Source organism: Haliotis rubra, unplaced genomic scaffold (genome assembly GCF_003918875.1).
Source record: "Haliotis rubra isolate DU_JTF1 unplaced genomic scaffold, ASM391887v1 Scf910, whole genome shotgun sequence".
Classification (NCBI taxonomy): domain Eukaryota; kingdom Metazoa; phylum Mollusca; class Gastropoda; order Lepetellida; family Haliotidae; genus Haliotis; species Haliotis rubra.
In genome coordinates this window covers 190241-208679 of record NW_025767647.1, presented here as the reverse complement: position 1 = coordinate 208679, position 18439 = coordinate 190241, and the positions used below count along the sequence as shown (strand labels likewise).

Below are 18439 nucleotides of genomic sequence, written 5' to 3'. Positions count from 1 at the left end.
TACTAAGGGACACTTTTCCAATATGTGGCCAGATCTTGATGTCCCAAATGTGTTACTGCTGTTTTCCCTCCTTCATGTGTATGAGTGCTGTTATTAGTGAGGTATTTCTCTACAACTAGGCCAAACACTTCATGTCAAGCATGCAAAGATCAGTGTTGAGCTCAGAGTATTAGAAATTAGTATGCCACACATCCTCGATTTACTAGTGAAGCGTATCTCATTTCTTACGTGACAGACACCCTGGATGCATTCACCACCAGCTTAATTTTCAGTCAGGTTTTAACCAAATTATGCTGAACATGGCCAACCAATCATATTGCAAGATTCTTTCCCAAGTAAAACAATAGGTTATATGAACAGTATTCAACTCATGGCATAGTCTCCAATACAACATGGCTGTGGTGTGGATCCAGGATACATATCAGTAGAATGGAGAAATGACACATTTGATAAAGGAGGGTGCATACTATAGAGTCTAGCAACAACAGGGCTTGTGAGATTCAGTAGAATATGTTAGTCCAACTGTGATTTCTACACAGTTGTTTAGTGAACATGTTAATGAAGTCACAAAGAGTTAAAACATGGCGAAATGAGTCAATAACTTGGTAGTGGAACTGTTTACATTGCTGTTAGTCTTGTTATGAAGAGAAATGCCTTTCTTCATTTATGCATTGAAATCAGTGGAAGGTATGATATGCAGACCTGTTTGATCATTGTCATTGCAACTACAATTATTTTCTAAACAAAGACCAGGTTAGCTATTCTTGAAATGTTCATATCCCTACGAACGTCTTAAGCCCAATCTTACTACATTGGCTACGATCAAAGTTAGGAATTCTTAGCTCTACGAACGTTTCAATAAGTTCCCAGGGCCTAGATTTTCGAAGCTCTCTTAGCGCTAAGATAGTCGTAAGTGCCATATATTAACATTAACTTACGACTATCTTAGCGCTAAGAGAGCTTCGAAAATCTAGGCCAAGGACCTTTATTCTCGAAACGTTCGTACCCAAAGAATTCTTAACTTTGATCGTAGCTAATGTGTTAAGAATGGGTTTAAGAAGTTTGCAGGGCTACGAACGTTTTGACAATAGCTAGCCTGCTTCACATCTTCTATCTAGATCACAACTATGAACAATGCTATGACATACAGGCCAAATGAAGCAACCTAAAATCTGAACATTGTAACTAATTCAATATAAACAGTAAACAGGAAGAAAATATTGGCAGCAATATTCCAGCTTAGAGTGAGTGAGTGTTGCTTTACAGCATGTTGGTTCAATGTGGGACACGAGCCCTAGGTGATGCAGGTCTGCGATTGTTCCCCCTTTGGTAAAATCCACGATCACAGGTATGTTGAGTGAGTGTGTTGGGTTGTACACCGCTTTTAGCAACATTCCAGCAACATCACGGCAGGGGACACCAGACATGGGCTTCCCCATGAGGGGAATTGAACCCAGGTCTTCGGCAGGAAGTGGTAATGGATTAAACCACTAGGCTACCCCACCGCCCCGCACGGGTATGGAGATGACAAACCTCGAAACAATCAGGGTGAACAAGGATTTGAACCCATAACGACAGGTTTCTGGCATGACTAAGGTATGCAGTTTTGCCGAGTGAACTGTGTCTCCTTTAGCCAGTGCCCCCTATTCCACTTATGTCACAGTGACCTGCAGCTTTGCTCCTTTCAATGACAAGCACAAACAAAATATGGTGGATGACTTAAAAAATACTCCTAAAACATCCTAACAACTGCTTTGCATCTCAACCCCAAAGATGCAGAACAGGGAGATGCTTGATAAATAACTTCAATTCAGAGGTGTCAAATGCAGATTTGTTGGTATATTCAAATATATATTAGTTTATTCAAATATACTAACAAATCTACATTTGAAATGAATGCTTTACATAGGGGTAATTCAAATCAAAAGCATCATGGCACAATTTATAAAGTCTTCAGACATGAAATTCATGCTGAGAGCTGTTACCTCAGTTGTGTCTATGAGGTTGCCCACATTTTCCACCTCTGGGGTGTCGAGCTCTGGTTCTGGTTCCGGCTCTGGTTCTGATGGGACTACTGCTACAGGCTTCACATGTTTACTGATGTCAGATGCTATCAGGAAGTTGGGTGGTTCCTAAAAAAAACACGGAATCATTTTAAGCTTGTGACATCAACCAGCGACTGCACCATATTTTTCCAATGGATGCAACAAATTGTGGTTCCTTTGATGACTGTATCCCCCAAATATTTAATGAGAGGAAATATGAAAGTCAACAAAACATAAAATCAACAGATTTCCAGGTATGGTTACTGAATCACTGGTTAACCATGTGCAAAGGTCAAAGGTCATGGTCAGTTTCCAACAACCATGACATTTGTTTGCTCTAGCTAGAGCCTGACTGACTGACTGAGTTTGGTTTCTTTTTAGAAATATTCCAGAACCTGAACAAGTTGTACCCATGTGGGGAATCAAACCCGTGCCTTCAGCTGAAGCTCAGCGAATCTAGAACCTGAAGCTCAAGTAGGAAGGTTTGACTGACTCCTCCAAAATACCATGATCCCCTTTATTACCTAAAACTGAACTTCCAAGAATGGCATGGCCTTTTACAGAGGAGGGTAAAATGAGCATATATAAGAGAGAGCATGTGACCCTGAGAGCCTTCCAACATCAAATGTCAAGAAGCAGTCACATGTATCGGGCTATCCTAGAAGTCTCTTGATCCCACCCAGGAGATAGCTATGGTTTGAGCCACATTTGGATGATGTACATCAAGATACAATTGTACACAAAACTGCCAGTATATTGAGACAAATGTTTGACTTAAGATATGTCAAAGGCTGCTTGAGGAACACTTCTTAACAAAGCGCCTGTGGCACTTCTTAGAAAAACACGCTTTGCCTCTCAAACCAATATTTCACCAAGACATCAAATGACTCACCTCTGGCAATGCCGGGACCTGGACTAGGTTCTTGAAATACTGAAGTGTGGCACTGCTGTGGTAAAACTGTTTTAACCTGAAACACCAATTATTCACAGTGAGAAATCTGCATTATTATGGCTTCAATGCCATATTATCCCATAAAATCTAATACTGCTGAAATTAATAGTCATCCCTTGCTTAGTGCCAAGGACAAACTCAGTACATAGCTGGTGTAGTCTTTTGAGGCAGATTGTTCTGACAAAGACAAAGTAAACCTACCTTTTGTAACCCTTGAGGAATCTCTCTCGGTGACCTGAGAGTGTGTCGGGTGTCAGACCTGCAACAGCAAGGGAGAGAGTGAGTTTAGTTTTACACTGCTTTCAGAAATATTCCAGCAATATCACGGTGGGGGACACCAGAAATGGGCTTCATACATTGTACCCATTTGGGGAATCGAACCCGGATCTTCGACGTGACAAACGCTTTAACCACTAGGCTACCCCACTGCCCGCGAGGGAGTGACAAAACCATAGGAGTGAGTGCATTTAACGTCTACTCAAACAATATCATGTTTTTTTGAAGCAAACCAGGGGCTGATATTATGAACAACTTCTACTGTTGGTGCCATGGCACTTCAGCCAGGTCACGTGCTGTAACCACCTCATCTTCATTTAGCCAACTCTTACCACAAACATGTTCAAGTAAGAAGCTCTAGTAAGATAAATTACTAAGAAGTCTCTGATAAATGTCTGCACTATGAAGTAAGAATAAACTGCAACAGTGTTCTTTTAACATTTGTTAGACATCAGTATATGTGGATGTCACTCACTAGAATGAAGTCGGAAAAGAGACTTGACCAGGTAGTCATACAGCTGGCAAGAATCTAGGATACACAGGATGAGGGGAGCGAGTCGGCACTGTCCCGACGTCGTCATCGAGTTGGCGCGGGACATATCCAGTGAACCAAACACTACGGAAAGAAAGTAAATAAAGCAAAAACTCGAAGACACAGCCTGCAATGCAAGCACTGTATTACAATAATAATTTCATAGATGTCTTGATTGATTAATATGCCTTAACTTTGTTTGAAAAATTTGAACTGTGACAACTGCTTAACAGAGTCAGTATATCCTGGGATATTTGTGATATCACTTTCTCTGTAATGTACAGATTCTAGTACTAGTTGGTGGGTTCTCTGCAATGTACAGATTCTAGTACTGTTGGTGGGTTCTCTGTAATGTACAGATTCTAGTACTGTTGGTGGGTTCTCTGTAATGTACAGATTCTAGTACTGTTGGTGGGTTCTCTGTAATGTACAGATTCTAGTACTGTTGGTGGGTTCTCTGTAATGTACAGATTCTAGTACTGTTGGTGGGTTCTCTGTAATGTACAGATTCTAGTACTGTTGGTGGGTTCTCTGTAATGTACAGATTCTAGTACTGTTGGTGGGTTCTCTGTAATGTACAGATTCTAGTACTACTGTTGGTGGGTTCTCTGTAATGTACAGATTCTAGTACTGTTGGTGGGTTCTCTGTAATGTACAGATTCTAGTACTGTTGGTGGGTTCTCTGTAATGTACAGATTCTAGTACTGTTGGTGGGGAGTTCTCTGTAATGTACAGATTCTAGTACTGTTGGTGGGTTCTCTGTAATGTACAGATTCTAGTACTGTTGGTGGGTTCTCTGTAATGTACAGATTCTAGTACTGTTGGTGGGTTCTCTGTAATGTACAGATTCTAGTACTGTTGGTGGGTTCTCTGTAATGTACAGATTCTAGTACTGTTGGTGGGTTCTCTGTAATGTACAGATTCTAGTACTGTTGGTGGGTTCTCTGTAATGTACAGATTCTAGTACTGTTGGTGGGTTCTCTGTAATGTACAGATTCTAGTACTGTTGGTGGGTTCTCTGTAATGTACAGATTCTAGTACTGTTGGTGGGTTCTCTGTAATGTACAGATTCTAGTACTATTGGTGGGTTCTCTGTAATGTACAGATTCTAGTACTGTTGGTGGGTTCTCTGTAATGTACAGATTCTAGTACTGTTGGTGGGTTCTCTGTAATGTACAGATTCTAGTACTGTTGGTGGGTTCTCTGTAATGTACAGATTCTAGTACTGTTGGTGGGTTCTCTGTAATGCACAGATTCCAGTACTATTGGTGGGTTCTCTGTAATGTACAGATTCTAGTACTGTTGGTGGGTTCTCTGTAATGTACAGATTCTAGTACTGTTGGTGGGTTCTCTGTAATGTACAGATTCTAGTACTGTTGGTGGGTTCTCTGTAATGTACAGATTCTAGTACTGTTGGTGGGTTCTCTGTAATGTACAGATTCTAGTACTGTTGGTGGGTTCTCTGTAATGTACAGATTCTAGTACTGTTGGTGGGTTCTCTGTAATGTACAGATTCTAGTACTGTTGAGAGAGTGGTATTTTTTATTTGACCACTTTTTAAATGGCATCGTGTTTTCATTCCTACTGGTATTTGTCTGCCTTCAGTTATTACCTGCTTGCTGGAAGCTGAGAATCTCGTCTAGGTAGTCCAGCATGTCGATGGAGAACTCAAAGCTGAAACAATCAGAATGATCTCTCGTCACCAAGGACAAACAAGTTGCTGCATCCGGACAATTATTACAGTAAATACAGCTCCAATTGCCATGACTACGCTACAGAAAAAATACATAAAAATTGGAACCTATCAGAATATCTACTTACTAGCTGTTTACATCAGATCCACAAATCTTGTTGAAGGTTTCATCTGTCATCATCATATTTCCTGGAATTCTTGGAAACTGAAAGAAAACCGAACAAACACAGCTGATCACGAAGAAGAGCAACTGAACATGCTGGTGATTGATTGATTGATTGAGTGAGTGAGTGAGTGAGTGAGTGAGTGAGTGAGTGAGTGAGTGAGTGAGTGAGTGAGTGAGTGAGTGAGTGAGTGAGTGAGTGAGTGAGTGAGTGAGTGAGTGAGTGAGTGAGTGAGTGAGTGAGTGAGTGAGAGTGTTTGCTCACAGCAATGTCACATAATGCAGGGTTAAGATGATACACTTTCAACCAAGCCACTGTGTTTGATGATCAGAATCTCCACACATTTTGACCAGTTGGAGTAATTACTAAATAAGGGAACTGGGGCAGCCTCTAACTCCATTGTACTTCTACTTCTGAAGATCTGAGTCTTCACCAACCATGTCATGACAGGTGTTAAACAGAATAAGGGATCTGTTTCACCAAAGGGAACATAATGCTATGACTCATCAGTGTTCACGAATGGTGTTTCAAAGTCACAGGAAAAATGTAATTTTGGAATAAAATTGATATTTTATACTTATCCTGACTCATGCTCTTTTGCTTGTCTTCTTCTTCTTGCTAACATAGTGGAACACTTGTATCTCCCTAATTGAAGCTCCCTTCAATTTAAAATCACTAATTAGTATTCACCACGAAAAATACCTCCCTTCCACAAGCTGAACGAGGGCTTCACCTCTACCCATGTGCCTCACTCTCTCCTCATATACTGAGCCCAACATTTGAATTTACAGGGAAATCCAAAGTGTTATGTGGGAGGATGGGAGGGCTGACCTCATGAGTCAGGATAAGTATAAAATATCAATTTTATTCCAAAAATTACATATTTTCCTTATCCTGACTCATGCTCTTTTGCTTGTAGAATCCTACAGAACGGAGGTGGGAATATCTAATACTTTGGATTTTAATAATTAGTGATTTGAACTGTGATGATTGTAATAACCCTATGGGAACTTCATAAAGGCACTGAACTGATGAATTCCTGCTGCTAACTTATCAGCTGCCATATAAAGGTTATTACCATGTACTTATTATGATAAAGTATATATAACATTAATACAATGCTTAAGACTAATACACTTAAGCTTGTTAATATGCTAGTATAAACTCCTTAGAGTTTGTTAGCTAAAATACTTTAAGATATAAACATAGTACTAAGCTTAAGATATGATTAAACTTAAGCTAATTATATAATAGCAAACTCTTTAGAGTTTGTTAGTTAATATACTTATATGATATAGATATAATGCTGAGCTTAAGATATGAATAATCTTTAGCTACATATATAATAGCAAAACTCTGTAGAGTTTGTTAGCTAATATATTTTTATAATATGAGTATAGTACTGTGCTTAAGCTATAATTAACTTAAGCTACATATATAATAGCCAAACTCTGTAGAGTTTGTTAGCTAATATATTTTTATAATATTAGTATAGTACTGAGCTTAAGATATAATTAACTTAAGCTACATATATATAGCAAAACTCTGTAGGGTTTTGTTAGCTAATATATTTTACAATATGAGTATAGTAGTGTGCTTAAGATATAATTAACTTAAGCTACATATATAATAGCAAAACCCCGTAGAGTTTGTTAGCTAATATATTTTACAATATGAGTATAGTAGTGTGCTTAAGATATAATGAACTTAAGCTACATATATAATAGCAAAACTCGTAGAGTTTGTTAGCTAATATATTTTACAATATGAGTATAGTATTGTGCTTAAGATATAATTAACTTAAGCTACATATATAATAGCCAAAAACTCTGTAGAGTTTATTAGCTAATATGTTTATAATGTAACCATAGTACTAGCTTAAGATAAGATTAGACTTAAGCTAAATGTATATAGCAAAATAAACTCCTTAGAGTTTATTAACTAATATACTTTTTATGTTAAAAACATAGTACTGAGCTTAAGATATTTAAACTTAAGCTATATATATATAATAACAAAACTCTCACGAAGTTTTGTTAGCTAATACCTTTATAATGTAAACATACTGCTTAAGATATGATGAAACTTAAGCTAATTGTATAATAGCTTAAAACAACCCTTTAGAGTTTGTTAGCTAAAATACTTATATGATATAAACCTAGTATTGAGCTTATGAAGGAAAACTTAAGCTACATATATAATAGCAAGAACTCCGTAGAGTTTGTTAGCTAATACATGTTATAATGTAACCATAAAGCTTAAAATATGATGAAACTTAAGCTTAAATATATAATAGCAAAAACCCTTTTAGAGTTTTGATAGCTAATATACCTATATGATATAAACATAGTACTGCGCTTTAAGATATGAATAAGCTTAAGTTACATATATAATAGCTAAAACTCTGTAGAGTTTGTTAGCTAATACATGTTATAATATAACCATATTGCTTAGAAATATGATGACACTTAAGCCAAATAGCAAAAACTCTTTAGAGTTTGTTAGCTAATCTACTTATATGATATAAACATAGTACTAAGCTTAAGATATGAATAAGCTTAAGCTACCTATATAATAGCAAAACTCCTTAGAGTTTGTTAGCTAATATATTTTAATAATATGAGTATAGTACTATGCTTAAGGTATAATTAGCTTAAATTACCTATATAATAGTAAAACTCCTCAGAGTTTGTTAGCTTAATTAACTTAAGCTACGTATAAAATAGCCAAAAACTCTGTAGAGTTTGTTAGCTAATGCAATTATCATGTTACCATAGTATTACTCTTAAGATATGAATAACTTAAGGTAAATATATATAATAACAAACTCTGTAGAGTTGTTAACTTATATATTGTATGATGTAATAATCATAGTACTGTGATGATAAAAGGAACTTAAGTAAATTATATATAGCATGAAGCTATTTAGTATTGTTATAAGATAAGTAAAAATCTGTTAGATTGACTTATCTTCTCCGAGGAACTGTCAGCTGTTGTGCGAGGACCATGGGATCGAATTGGTGTATACCTGAGACGTCCTCGGTGGTGATATCTCTCAGATAATGGTTTGCAACCACCATATCGGATTTCCAGAAATAAACCCTCCATTATTTCAATCACATTTGTGTAGAACAATTGTAGAAGTTAGCTTCTAATATCATGAGTATTAAGCTCATGGAGGGTCGGAATAGGTCCATCCGCGATATGCACGTAGTATGCATGACAGTTCTGATCCAAACGGAGATATAGTACATGAGACTTCACTCTGCGCGTAAGTTGATGATAGAGGAAATAATCTGTTGCATTTTTTTTCCTCCTGTTTGGTTCGGTGGAGATAAATTTACAGTGCTCTTGCTGGCCATCGTGATAGAATCATCGTATCATGGGGTCCAAGTATGTCATCCAGGCGTATTCATAAACCTCACTTGTGAGGTGTTGGAGCACTATATTCATATCCCCAGGTTGGGCGTGAAACTTCCGTTTTATTCTCCAAACAGAAGCTTAGTAGGTTTACTAACCATCTAGTTGTGTTAGTCGCTTGATGAAATTCAGCTGTAGTCTGAAAACGCTGTGGATTTAGATCCACTTGTATCTTCGCCTAGGTAATTCGCCATAAGTCCTTTTGACGATGTAGGTGCACAACCAGGTGTGTCTGTCCTCGCTGAACTTTATGTAAAATCGCCTGACTGCCGATCCCCTCGCCTTAACTTGACAGGGAGGTCTCTAACTTGAAGAAGGCAGTCTAATCATGAATGTTCAGGTTAACTGGACTGTAATGAGGCTTGCTCGCTCACTGATATATAGTTGTCACTTGTGACGTAAGTCTTGAACTGTGAATTGAGATCGACCTTCATGTAGGTCGCTCCCTCGCGTCCAATCAGAACAAGGCATTTTGATTCTGTATAATACCCGCTGTGATGTCACCGTGTAGCGGAAAAACCACCTTGAATAAATTCTTGTCGCCGCTGATATTAGCATAAACGCCGGTCTTCACCGTAGCTTCCCGGTTATCCGAAAGTGACCACGGTTTCGAGGGTTAATGGTAACCGCTGAAAACCTCCGCGCCATATCTCGCTCTGTAATTTTATGCTGGGTAGGTTATTTTCCTGGTTGTCGGAAAGTAATTTCAGTTTTGAATATAATTCACTTCCTTCTATATAAGGGTACAAACAACTTGCAAGTTGTGAGCTTGTAGACTGTATACATGAATGTATCGTCATAATTGTAGAATTAACATTGAACTTGTTGTCCATATTTCTTCTCAGAAACTTTGACGATTAAGAGTTATACTCGCTGTAACAAGGCTGCTGTTCAATTTCGATATTGAATTGTCTGCAGATATGCGTAATGGTCACGCATGTAGATAATCGTATCGTCGTCCGGGATTGCATATTAGCAATTTATACGAATAGTTGATTTCTGTGAAGATCTATGAAATGTCGCTGACTAAATAATACAGCCACGCTCTGTGTTGTAAATAGCCTGAACAATTATCTTCGCAGAGGGCTTATAGATCGCATCTGGCATACAGTTGATAATCAACTTATGCGACGCCTTGAACGGACTGACGAAAGTAGCTATATATGACGAAAGTGGCTAGTATATAGAAACCTTGGAGGAGACTTCCTCGGTGAACGCCGAGACTTCAAGTTCTCGGCATCCCTTCTAGATCTTCTGGGTGAAGTAGACTTGAGTTACTTAGCCTTCGCGACCATCGCGAAGGTATCGAGTCAAAGCCCGATTAGTATATATATATATATATATATATATATATGAGCTTTGCTTCACTTAACAGCCTCTGTGTTTAACAGGATGTGGATCGGGTGAAGCTTTGCCTAAGTAGGGCCGCATGGATCATCTTATCATTTTCAGAAGTCGTGTTACTTAAGTCTGGTGATAAGTGTCTAATTGATCGCTCTAGATCTATTTAGGCCAGCTTAACATACGCCTCGGCCATGGATTCAACAGAACCAATATACGATTGTAGTTCTTATACTTGATATCGATGATCAACTTGTCTATGGGTTGATCTTCTCGAGACTTGTGAGGGGAACGCTGATAGTTTCGCTGGGCTCTTGTATAGTCCCTCGATGTCCTTCTAGATGATGATGATCTGATTCAGGTGTCCTTCAAGCAAGATGCCTTCGCTGGCTTCCTCTGCGTCCGTCCGGGGAACGACGATATGACCTTCGCTGGCTTCCGCGGATGTCTGATGGTCCGAGTCCACATCTAGGGATGAAACCGCATATGGTGATGATCTATCCTGCCTTCGCGCTAAGTCCTTCGCTGGGCTGTACATCTAGGTCCTTCCCGCCGCGCTGTACATCTGTACATCTAGGTCCTTTGTACATCTAGGTCCTTTCCGGCTGTACATCTAGGTCCTTCGCTCTGTACATCTAGGTCCTTCGTCAAGGTGGTCCGTGACTTCCTTCGCTAAGGTGACATCGCCCTGGCTGCTACGCTGACGGGGTGCCTCTGGGTGTTGTTCACGCTGGAGCCTTCGCTGGCTCTCGGTCCCTGCTTATGCAGTCTGTAGTGGTCCTCCATCATGGTCATAATTTGCCGCGATCAGGTCCTCAGGGATGGTCTGGCGACGCAGGTCGCCGGTGCCTTATCTGCGTGTTAATGGAGGGGTCCACAGGAAAATCGTCCGACATCAGTGTAGAGGCATCAGGCTGCATGGTGATCTCTGCTGATGTCGCTGTAGCTGTCACCGGTCGCTTCTTGTGGCGCATGCCGGGATGATGATCAGCTGATCATCGTGAGGTCCAGGTCATCGGCTGGAACAATCTCGCTGAGAAAGTCCTAGTAGACTTCGCTGATTTTCCTCAGAGGTCGACGCTGCCCTGGGTGCGCGACGCCTGCGCTGAGTGTTGGTAATGATGGGACCCTCAGGACGATCATCGAATATCAGCGCTTGGTACATCAGGCTGCATGCTGATCTGTGCCGACATCGGGTCAATCTTTGATGTACATCAGGTATGATGATCGGCTGATCATCATACAGGCCCAAAACTGCGATGGGGGAACGATCTCGCTGTTGAGATGTAGTAGAAAACCCTCTAGTCTTCTGCTGCGACGATGGGATGTCTGGGGAAGCAGGATGCTTCTTGAGATGGCGGACTACGCCCCACACCTCTCCACCACTCTAGCGAACACCACACGGGAGGGGAGTCGGCCAACAGCAGTAGACTGGCGAGGGGTTCCGTGTATCAGTCATACTAGACTCTGCATACGCCACCTATCTGCTGTGCGCCAAACGCAAAGTAAATATTAATAAAAAGGTAGAATTGATAAATTAGTACCGCGAACTGCAATGTGAATATAATGAACATGGCTACCGCACATCATATAAAAGGTGGATCAGCAGCAGCATACAAAACGTAATCTGCAATAGTACAGAATTTTCATCAACGTAATCCACTGAAACAAACACGGCCCCCGTGAATAAACTGTAGAAAAACGACTAAATATCAATATATAATCGCTGAAGGATACTAGCTAAACCTCTATAGATGTCTATACGAGGTAACTAACTAAATATAATTCAAAGGATATAGTGTGTCGGAGACACAGGCGCTCTCACGCCCAGCTCACTGGGCTAAGAAGGAGAGAGTGAGGCACATGGGTAGAGGGTGGCTCTCGCTCCCGCTTGTGGAAGGGAGGTAACTCGTGGTGAATACTAATTAGTGATTTTAAATTGAAGGGAGCTTCAATTAGGGAGATACAAGTGTTCCACTATGTTCGCAAGAAGAAGAAGACAAGCAAAAAGAGCATGAGTCAGGATAAGGAAAAATACTGACTGGCCAGCTTAATTTTCCACCCAGCGAGCTATAGCACATAATCCTTCCCTTCTAATATCAAACAGAAAATTTTCACTTTCCTAAAGGGATGCAAAAAGTCAATATTTAAATACATATTCTCATTTCTGTTAGATTCTTTACACAGTAGGTTTTCACTTTCTGCCTCTCCTAAAGAAATGCAAAAAGACAATGTTTAAATACATATTCTCATTTCCATGTTAAATGCTTTACACAAAGTGCGTTCCTTCTAATTACATAATTACTAATGCTCACTGGTACAATGAATGAACACATATATCTGTTTTTCATGTTTCCCAGCCATATATATATACTTGCATCACAGGAATCGCAGAAATGATGATGGATTGTTGAAGATGTACATTTACATTATATCAATTCAACAGACTTAGAATTACTTAAAAATAATCAAATATGTAAAATGAAGCACTGCATGCTCACAGACATGAAGTTGTCATCAATTCCTCAATGTCAAACTGTCTTCATCTCAAATTTTATTCCTTTAAAATAATGACCTCACATTTGGTCTTATAGGTCTACCAGTAGTGCAGAACTTACATATATGTTTCTTTTAAGCATATAACTCTGCTAGCTTTCATGCTGAATTCTCTAGATTTTGTCCTATTTAAATTACATACATGTTGAAAAAATAAAAATGTATATACTACAACTATTTTGTTCAGTAAACATTTCTCCACATATTTAATGACTTACGCCAAACATATCTTTTTTACCTTCCATCCTATATCCAGGACACAAATATTGATAACACAATTCATTCAATCCAACAAACACATCCATTGTTTACAGCAAATTGCATTTCAACAATTTATGGCACAGATGGAGTGATCAAAGTGACAAATAAATGACCATAAACTAATATTCCCTAGCCACCAAAACACATATTCCCTGACAGCTAGTTCCGTTTACACAGTAAGGAGAATCTTTCGATTCTTTTACAAGGCAGTAAGTAGGTCCAATGATAGTCTCACAGCACAAGAATCAATACAGGTTCCTCCTACACTGTAACAAATCTTCTGGAAAATGTTTTTTATCTGTTATGAAGCTGATAATGTACAAGGAATATTGGCCTCAACATACTATGACTAGTCCTGTGGGAAATGTTATCACAGAAGCATGTATCACTTCAATAGGCTGGAAACACTATGCTCAGCATAAATGGAGAGCTTCTACTTGAGGGATGTAGGCGTATTGATGAATTATAGAGCACCAGTGTTAGCAAAATACCCGCTGGACAAATTATCAAAGACAGCCAGACAATAGAGAAAGTAACTTTACTAAGCTTTTCATGATAGAGATGATAAATAAACTGTGTGATGCTGAACCTGTGAAGACAAAAATACACAAAACAAACTAAAAGCACAGAACCAAGGAACTTGACAGGATGAGAGTGAGTGAGTGAGTGAGTTTAGTTTTACGCCACACTCAGCAATATTCCAGCTATATGGCAGCGGTCTGTAAATAATCGAGTCTGGACCAGACAATCCAGGGGTGATCAACAGCATGAGCATCGATCTGAGCAATTGGGAACCGATGACATGTGTCAACCAAGTCAGCGAGCCTGACCACCCGATCCCGTTAGTTGCCTCTTACGACAAGCATAGTCGCCTTTTGTGGCAAGCATGGGTTGCTGAAGACCTATTTTACCCCGGATCTTCACGGGTTGACAGGATGAGAAACAAGCACTACTATATATGCATGAAGCTACTGATTCTTTTCACACAGAAGACCCCGTGACCAATTACCATATATAGATTACCGTATTTCCCCTTAATAAGCGCTGGGAATTCTAATAAGCACCGGGCTTAAGCAGCTCACTTACAATTACGGTAATTAGACCCAGTAAGCGCAAAAGCACCTGGCCTCTAATAAGTGCCAGGTCTGGAAGCCCATCAAAAATAAGCCCGGTGCTTATTAAAGGGAATATGGTATACTTCTTCTGCAGCAAGGAACACTGATGCTCCACAATTCATGAATGAATACAAGTACTGTCAAACACTGATGTCAAAGTTATTCAACACAAATGCAAAGCTGATGACTCAAGAAGGAATATGCTGGAACTAAGCCTTTACGTTGAAACAAACGTATGTTTGATACATCATCATCCAACACAATGTGTCTGACTGTATTACAGCTGTATCCTGAAGTATTTGAGAGGGTATTCTGGGCTTGACTGATCATGATCATGAAGTCACCAATGCAGTGTCCACACTAGGCAGCCATTGTGGCCACCCAATCAACCTCACAAGCTTGCTGCACTGAGACAGTCCCTGGCACTACTTACCCATAACTTTCCCAGATCTGTCAGGTGACTCCGGTACTTCATGGAATCAATAATGACCTGAAAATATGACATGTAAACACTAAATCATCATCATCATCATCATCATCATCATCATCATCATCATCATCATCACGGCATTTACTAAAGTTGGGGTCCAGCATGAAGGTGTCTCAAGCAAAGTAAAGCAAGAGCCATTTTAAATCTCATAACAACATTGTTTCATAGAAGAACATCCAAGAGTCCCCCAATAGTGTATTTCAGGAGTTCTTGCTGGCAACTGCTGTAAATAAACAACATGGAGTAGTGTGTTGTATGTTTGACTAATAGGATAAGCATCACGGTTTAAAAGTAGCCATATATATTCACATTATTTTCTACTTTTTATCATGATCACTGGTCATCATCATCATCATCATCATCATCATCATCATCATGTACACAGTATAATGGTATACAGACACTATGTAAATACATGCAACCAATTGCTTATGAGTGACTGACTGAGTTTAGTTAAACGCCGCTTTTAGCAATATTCCAGCAATATCACGTCGGGGGACACTAGAAATAGGCTTCACACATTGTGCCCATGTGGGGAATCGAACTCAGGTCTTCGGCGTGACGAGCCAACGCTTTAACCACTAGGCTACCTCACTGCCCGCTTATGAGTGAGTTAGATACAAGTTTTTATTAATCGCCAGTGGAAGATATGCAGTGTAATATTTTTACGATGATATTACACTGGTGTAATACCGCTAGACGTATGATGTCATAATGGTTTGCAGTTATGACGTCACTATGCTAATACCTCTGTCACAATGGTATTAGACCTTGCTTGACTCGTGGAAAGCTGAAAGTCAATACACTTCAGAGGCAGTTTTTATCAGTTCATGTTGTAGAGTAATAAACAGAATACTAAACTCGCTTCTGTGAAATACCATTTTTATTAAACTCGTGAAAGATTTAGCATTAAACTCGCTTTCGCTCGTTTGATACCAAATCATTAACTCGTTTGATAAAAATGGTATTACCGGAAGGTCGTTTAGTATCCTCTATGGAATACGTGTCAGTATCATCCTGAACCATTTCGTGAACCTCTACTTAATGATTCGTCATTTCATCGAGATACCTTGTAACATATGTTATATTTGAGATTACACTTTCTTAGTAAAGTACAGATTCTAGTACTTTTAAGGTTGAGTCCCATCCGGGATTCGAACCCACACCCTCAGAGTCAGGCACCTAATCGCCAGCACACAAAGTCAGAAGCCTAGACTGCTCAGCCACCGCGGCTTCCACAAAAATGGAATGTGCTGGCGATTAAGTGCCTGACTCTGAGGGTGTGGGTTCGAATCCCGGATGGGACTCAACCCAAAAGTACTAGAATCTGTACTTTACAAAGAAAGTGTAATCCCAAATATAACATATGTTACATTTGACCACTTTCTAAAATGGCATTGTGTATTTCAAAGATACCTTGTACTTATGTGTAGTTAAATGTAAACGTGACTGTTATCATGGACACGAACACCACCAATGACTAACCCATGGAAGTAAATGAACAATTCCTCCCTGAATGCGATCGTAATTTGCCATGTGAATGATATTTAACCCAACACTTGACCCAGAAAGAGAACAATGGCTTGCCCACTTCTGCAATCATTTAAATGTACACTCTCGTCATATGAAAACATGTCTTCTCCACAACAGGATGCTTAGTAATTTAACACGACGTTATACTATAGTAAGACTTCAACCACGGTTATAACACACAGCAATTGAGAAAATCCTGTGACAGGAGCAAAAAAGTTGGTCTTTATTTTGGGCTCTTTTGACAGGGCATGCATAAATGTGTTCAGGTGAGCCTTTGGTGCTAAATTGTGCAAACTGGAATCCAGTGTTGTAATTGGATCATCAAGTATACCTTAGAAAAAATAATGTATCAATTGACCAGAATGTGACAATGTCCCTTTAAGTATTGACCACACCATAGCTCTGTCCAGTCCCTGCATGTGTGTATAGTGGGAGCTGAGAGGTTCAAGTTGACAACGTTAGGAAGTGCATGGTACATCACATCTATTCCTGCCCAACTATTTCCTGATACTCCACTCCAACGACAGAAATATGGAGCCACGTTTTGTTGTCTCCACCTTTAAATGAACTATTCATCACCGTTGGCTGTTGAGAGGAGAAGGCAGAGTTTGGGCAGATTTGATACATTATGATAACACCATGTAGAAATGTTTTCCAGTTTAATTACAATAATGTAATTTTTGGAGTAAAATTGATATTTTATACTTATCCTGACTCATGCTCTTTTTGCTTGTCTTCTTCTTCTTGCGAACATAGTGGAACACTTGTATCTCCCTAATTGAAGCTCCCTTCAATTTAAAAATCACTAATTAGTATTCACCACGAAGTTACCTCCTTCCACAAGCTGAACCAGCAGAGCCACCCTCTACCCATGTGCCTCACTCTCTCCTCATATACTGAGCCCAACATTTGAATTTACAGTGAAATCCAAAGTGTTATTTGGGGAGGATGGGAGGGCTGACCTCATGAGTCAGGATAAGTATAAAATATCAATTTTACTCCAAAAATTACATATTTTTCCTTATCCTGACTCATGCTCTTTTGCTTGTAGCATCCTACGGAGCGCTGAGGTGGGAATATCTAATACTTTGGATTTTTAATAATTAGTGATTTGAACTGTGATGATTGTAATAACCCTATGGGAACTTCATAAAGGCACTGAACTGATGAATTCCTGCTGCTAACTTATCAGCTGCCATATAAAAAGGTTATTACCATGTACTTATTATGATAAAGTATATATAACATTAATACAATGCTTAAGACTAATAGACTTAAGCTTGTTAATATGCTAGTATAAACTCCTTAGAGTTTGTTAGCTAAAATACTTTAAGATATAACATAGTACTAAGCTTAAGATATGATTAAACTTAAGCTAATTATATAATAGCAAACTCTTTAGAGTTTGTTAGTTAATATACTTATATGATATAGATATAATGCTGAGCTTAAGATATGAATAAGCTTTAGCTACATATATAATAGCAAAACTCTGTAGAGTTTGTTAGTTAATATATTTTTATAATATGAGTATAGTACTGTGCTTAAGCTATAATTAACTTAAGCTACATATATAATAGCCAAACTCTGTAGAGTTTGTTAGCTAATATATTTTATAATATGAGTATAGTACTGTGCTTAAGCTATAATTAACTTAAGCTACATATATAATAGCCAAACTCTGTAGAGTTTGTTAGCTAATATATATTTATAATATTAGTATAGTACTGAGCTTAAGATATAATTAACTTAAGCTACATATCTATAGCAAAACTCTGTAGGGTTTTGTTAGCTAATATATTTTTACAATATGAGTATAGTAGTGTGCTTAAGATATAATTAACTTAAGCTACATATATAATAGCAAAACTCCAGAGAGTTTGTTAGCTAATATATTTTACAATATGAGTATAGTAGTGTGCTTAAGATATAATGAACTTAAGCTACATATATAATAATAGCAAAACTCATTAGAGTTTGTTAGTTAATATATTTTACAATATGAGTATAGTATTGTGCTTAAGATATTATTAACTTAAGCTACATATATAATAGCCAAAA

At 38.7% G+C, this 18439-nt stretch overlaps 2 protein-coding genes across 5 annotated transcripts in view; both read right to left on the bottom strand.

The window, feature by feature from the left end:
- The window catches only part of LOC124264161 (huntingtin-interacting protein 1-like), a 31679-nt gene extending 25980 nt beyond the window's left edge, over positions 1-5699 (bottom strand). For all 4 annotated transcript variants that reach the window (XM_046698900.1, XM_046698901.1, XM_046698898.1 and 1 more), the window contains exons 1-6: positions 5627-5699; positions 5418-5479; positions 3749-3889; positions 3199-3256; positions 2938-3013; positions 1986-2132 (exon numbers count right to left, since the gene is read on the bottom strand). In XM_046698900.1, the coding sequence (XP_046554856.1) occupies positions 1986-2132; positions 2938-3013; positions 3199-3256; positions 3749-3889; positions 5418-5479; positions 5627-5682 (540 nt within the window). In that variant the 5' untranslated portion in view covers positions 5683-5699. The remainder of the gene's footprint in view (positions 1-1985; positions 2133-2937; positions 3014-3198; positions 3257-3748; positions 3890-5417; positions 5480-5626) is intronic.
- A 9047-nt stretch (positions 5700-14746) lies between these two features.
- The window catches only part of LOC124264157 (huntingtin-interacting protein 1-like), a 49765-nt gene continuing 46072 nt past the window's right edge, over positions 14747-18439 (bottom strand). Inside the window, exon 4 of the mRNA XM_046698893.1 lies at positions 14747-14845. Within this exon, the coding sequence (XP_046554849.1) occupies positions 14747-14845 (99 nt within the window). The remainder of the gene's footprint in view (positions 14846-18439) is intronic.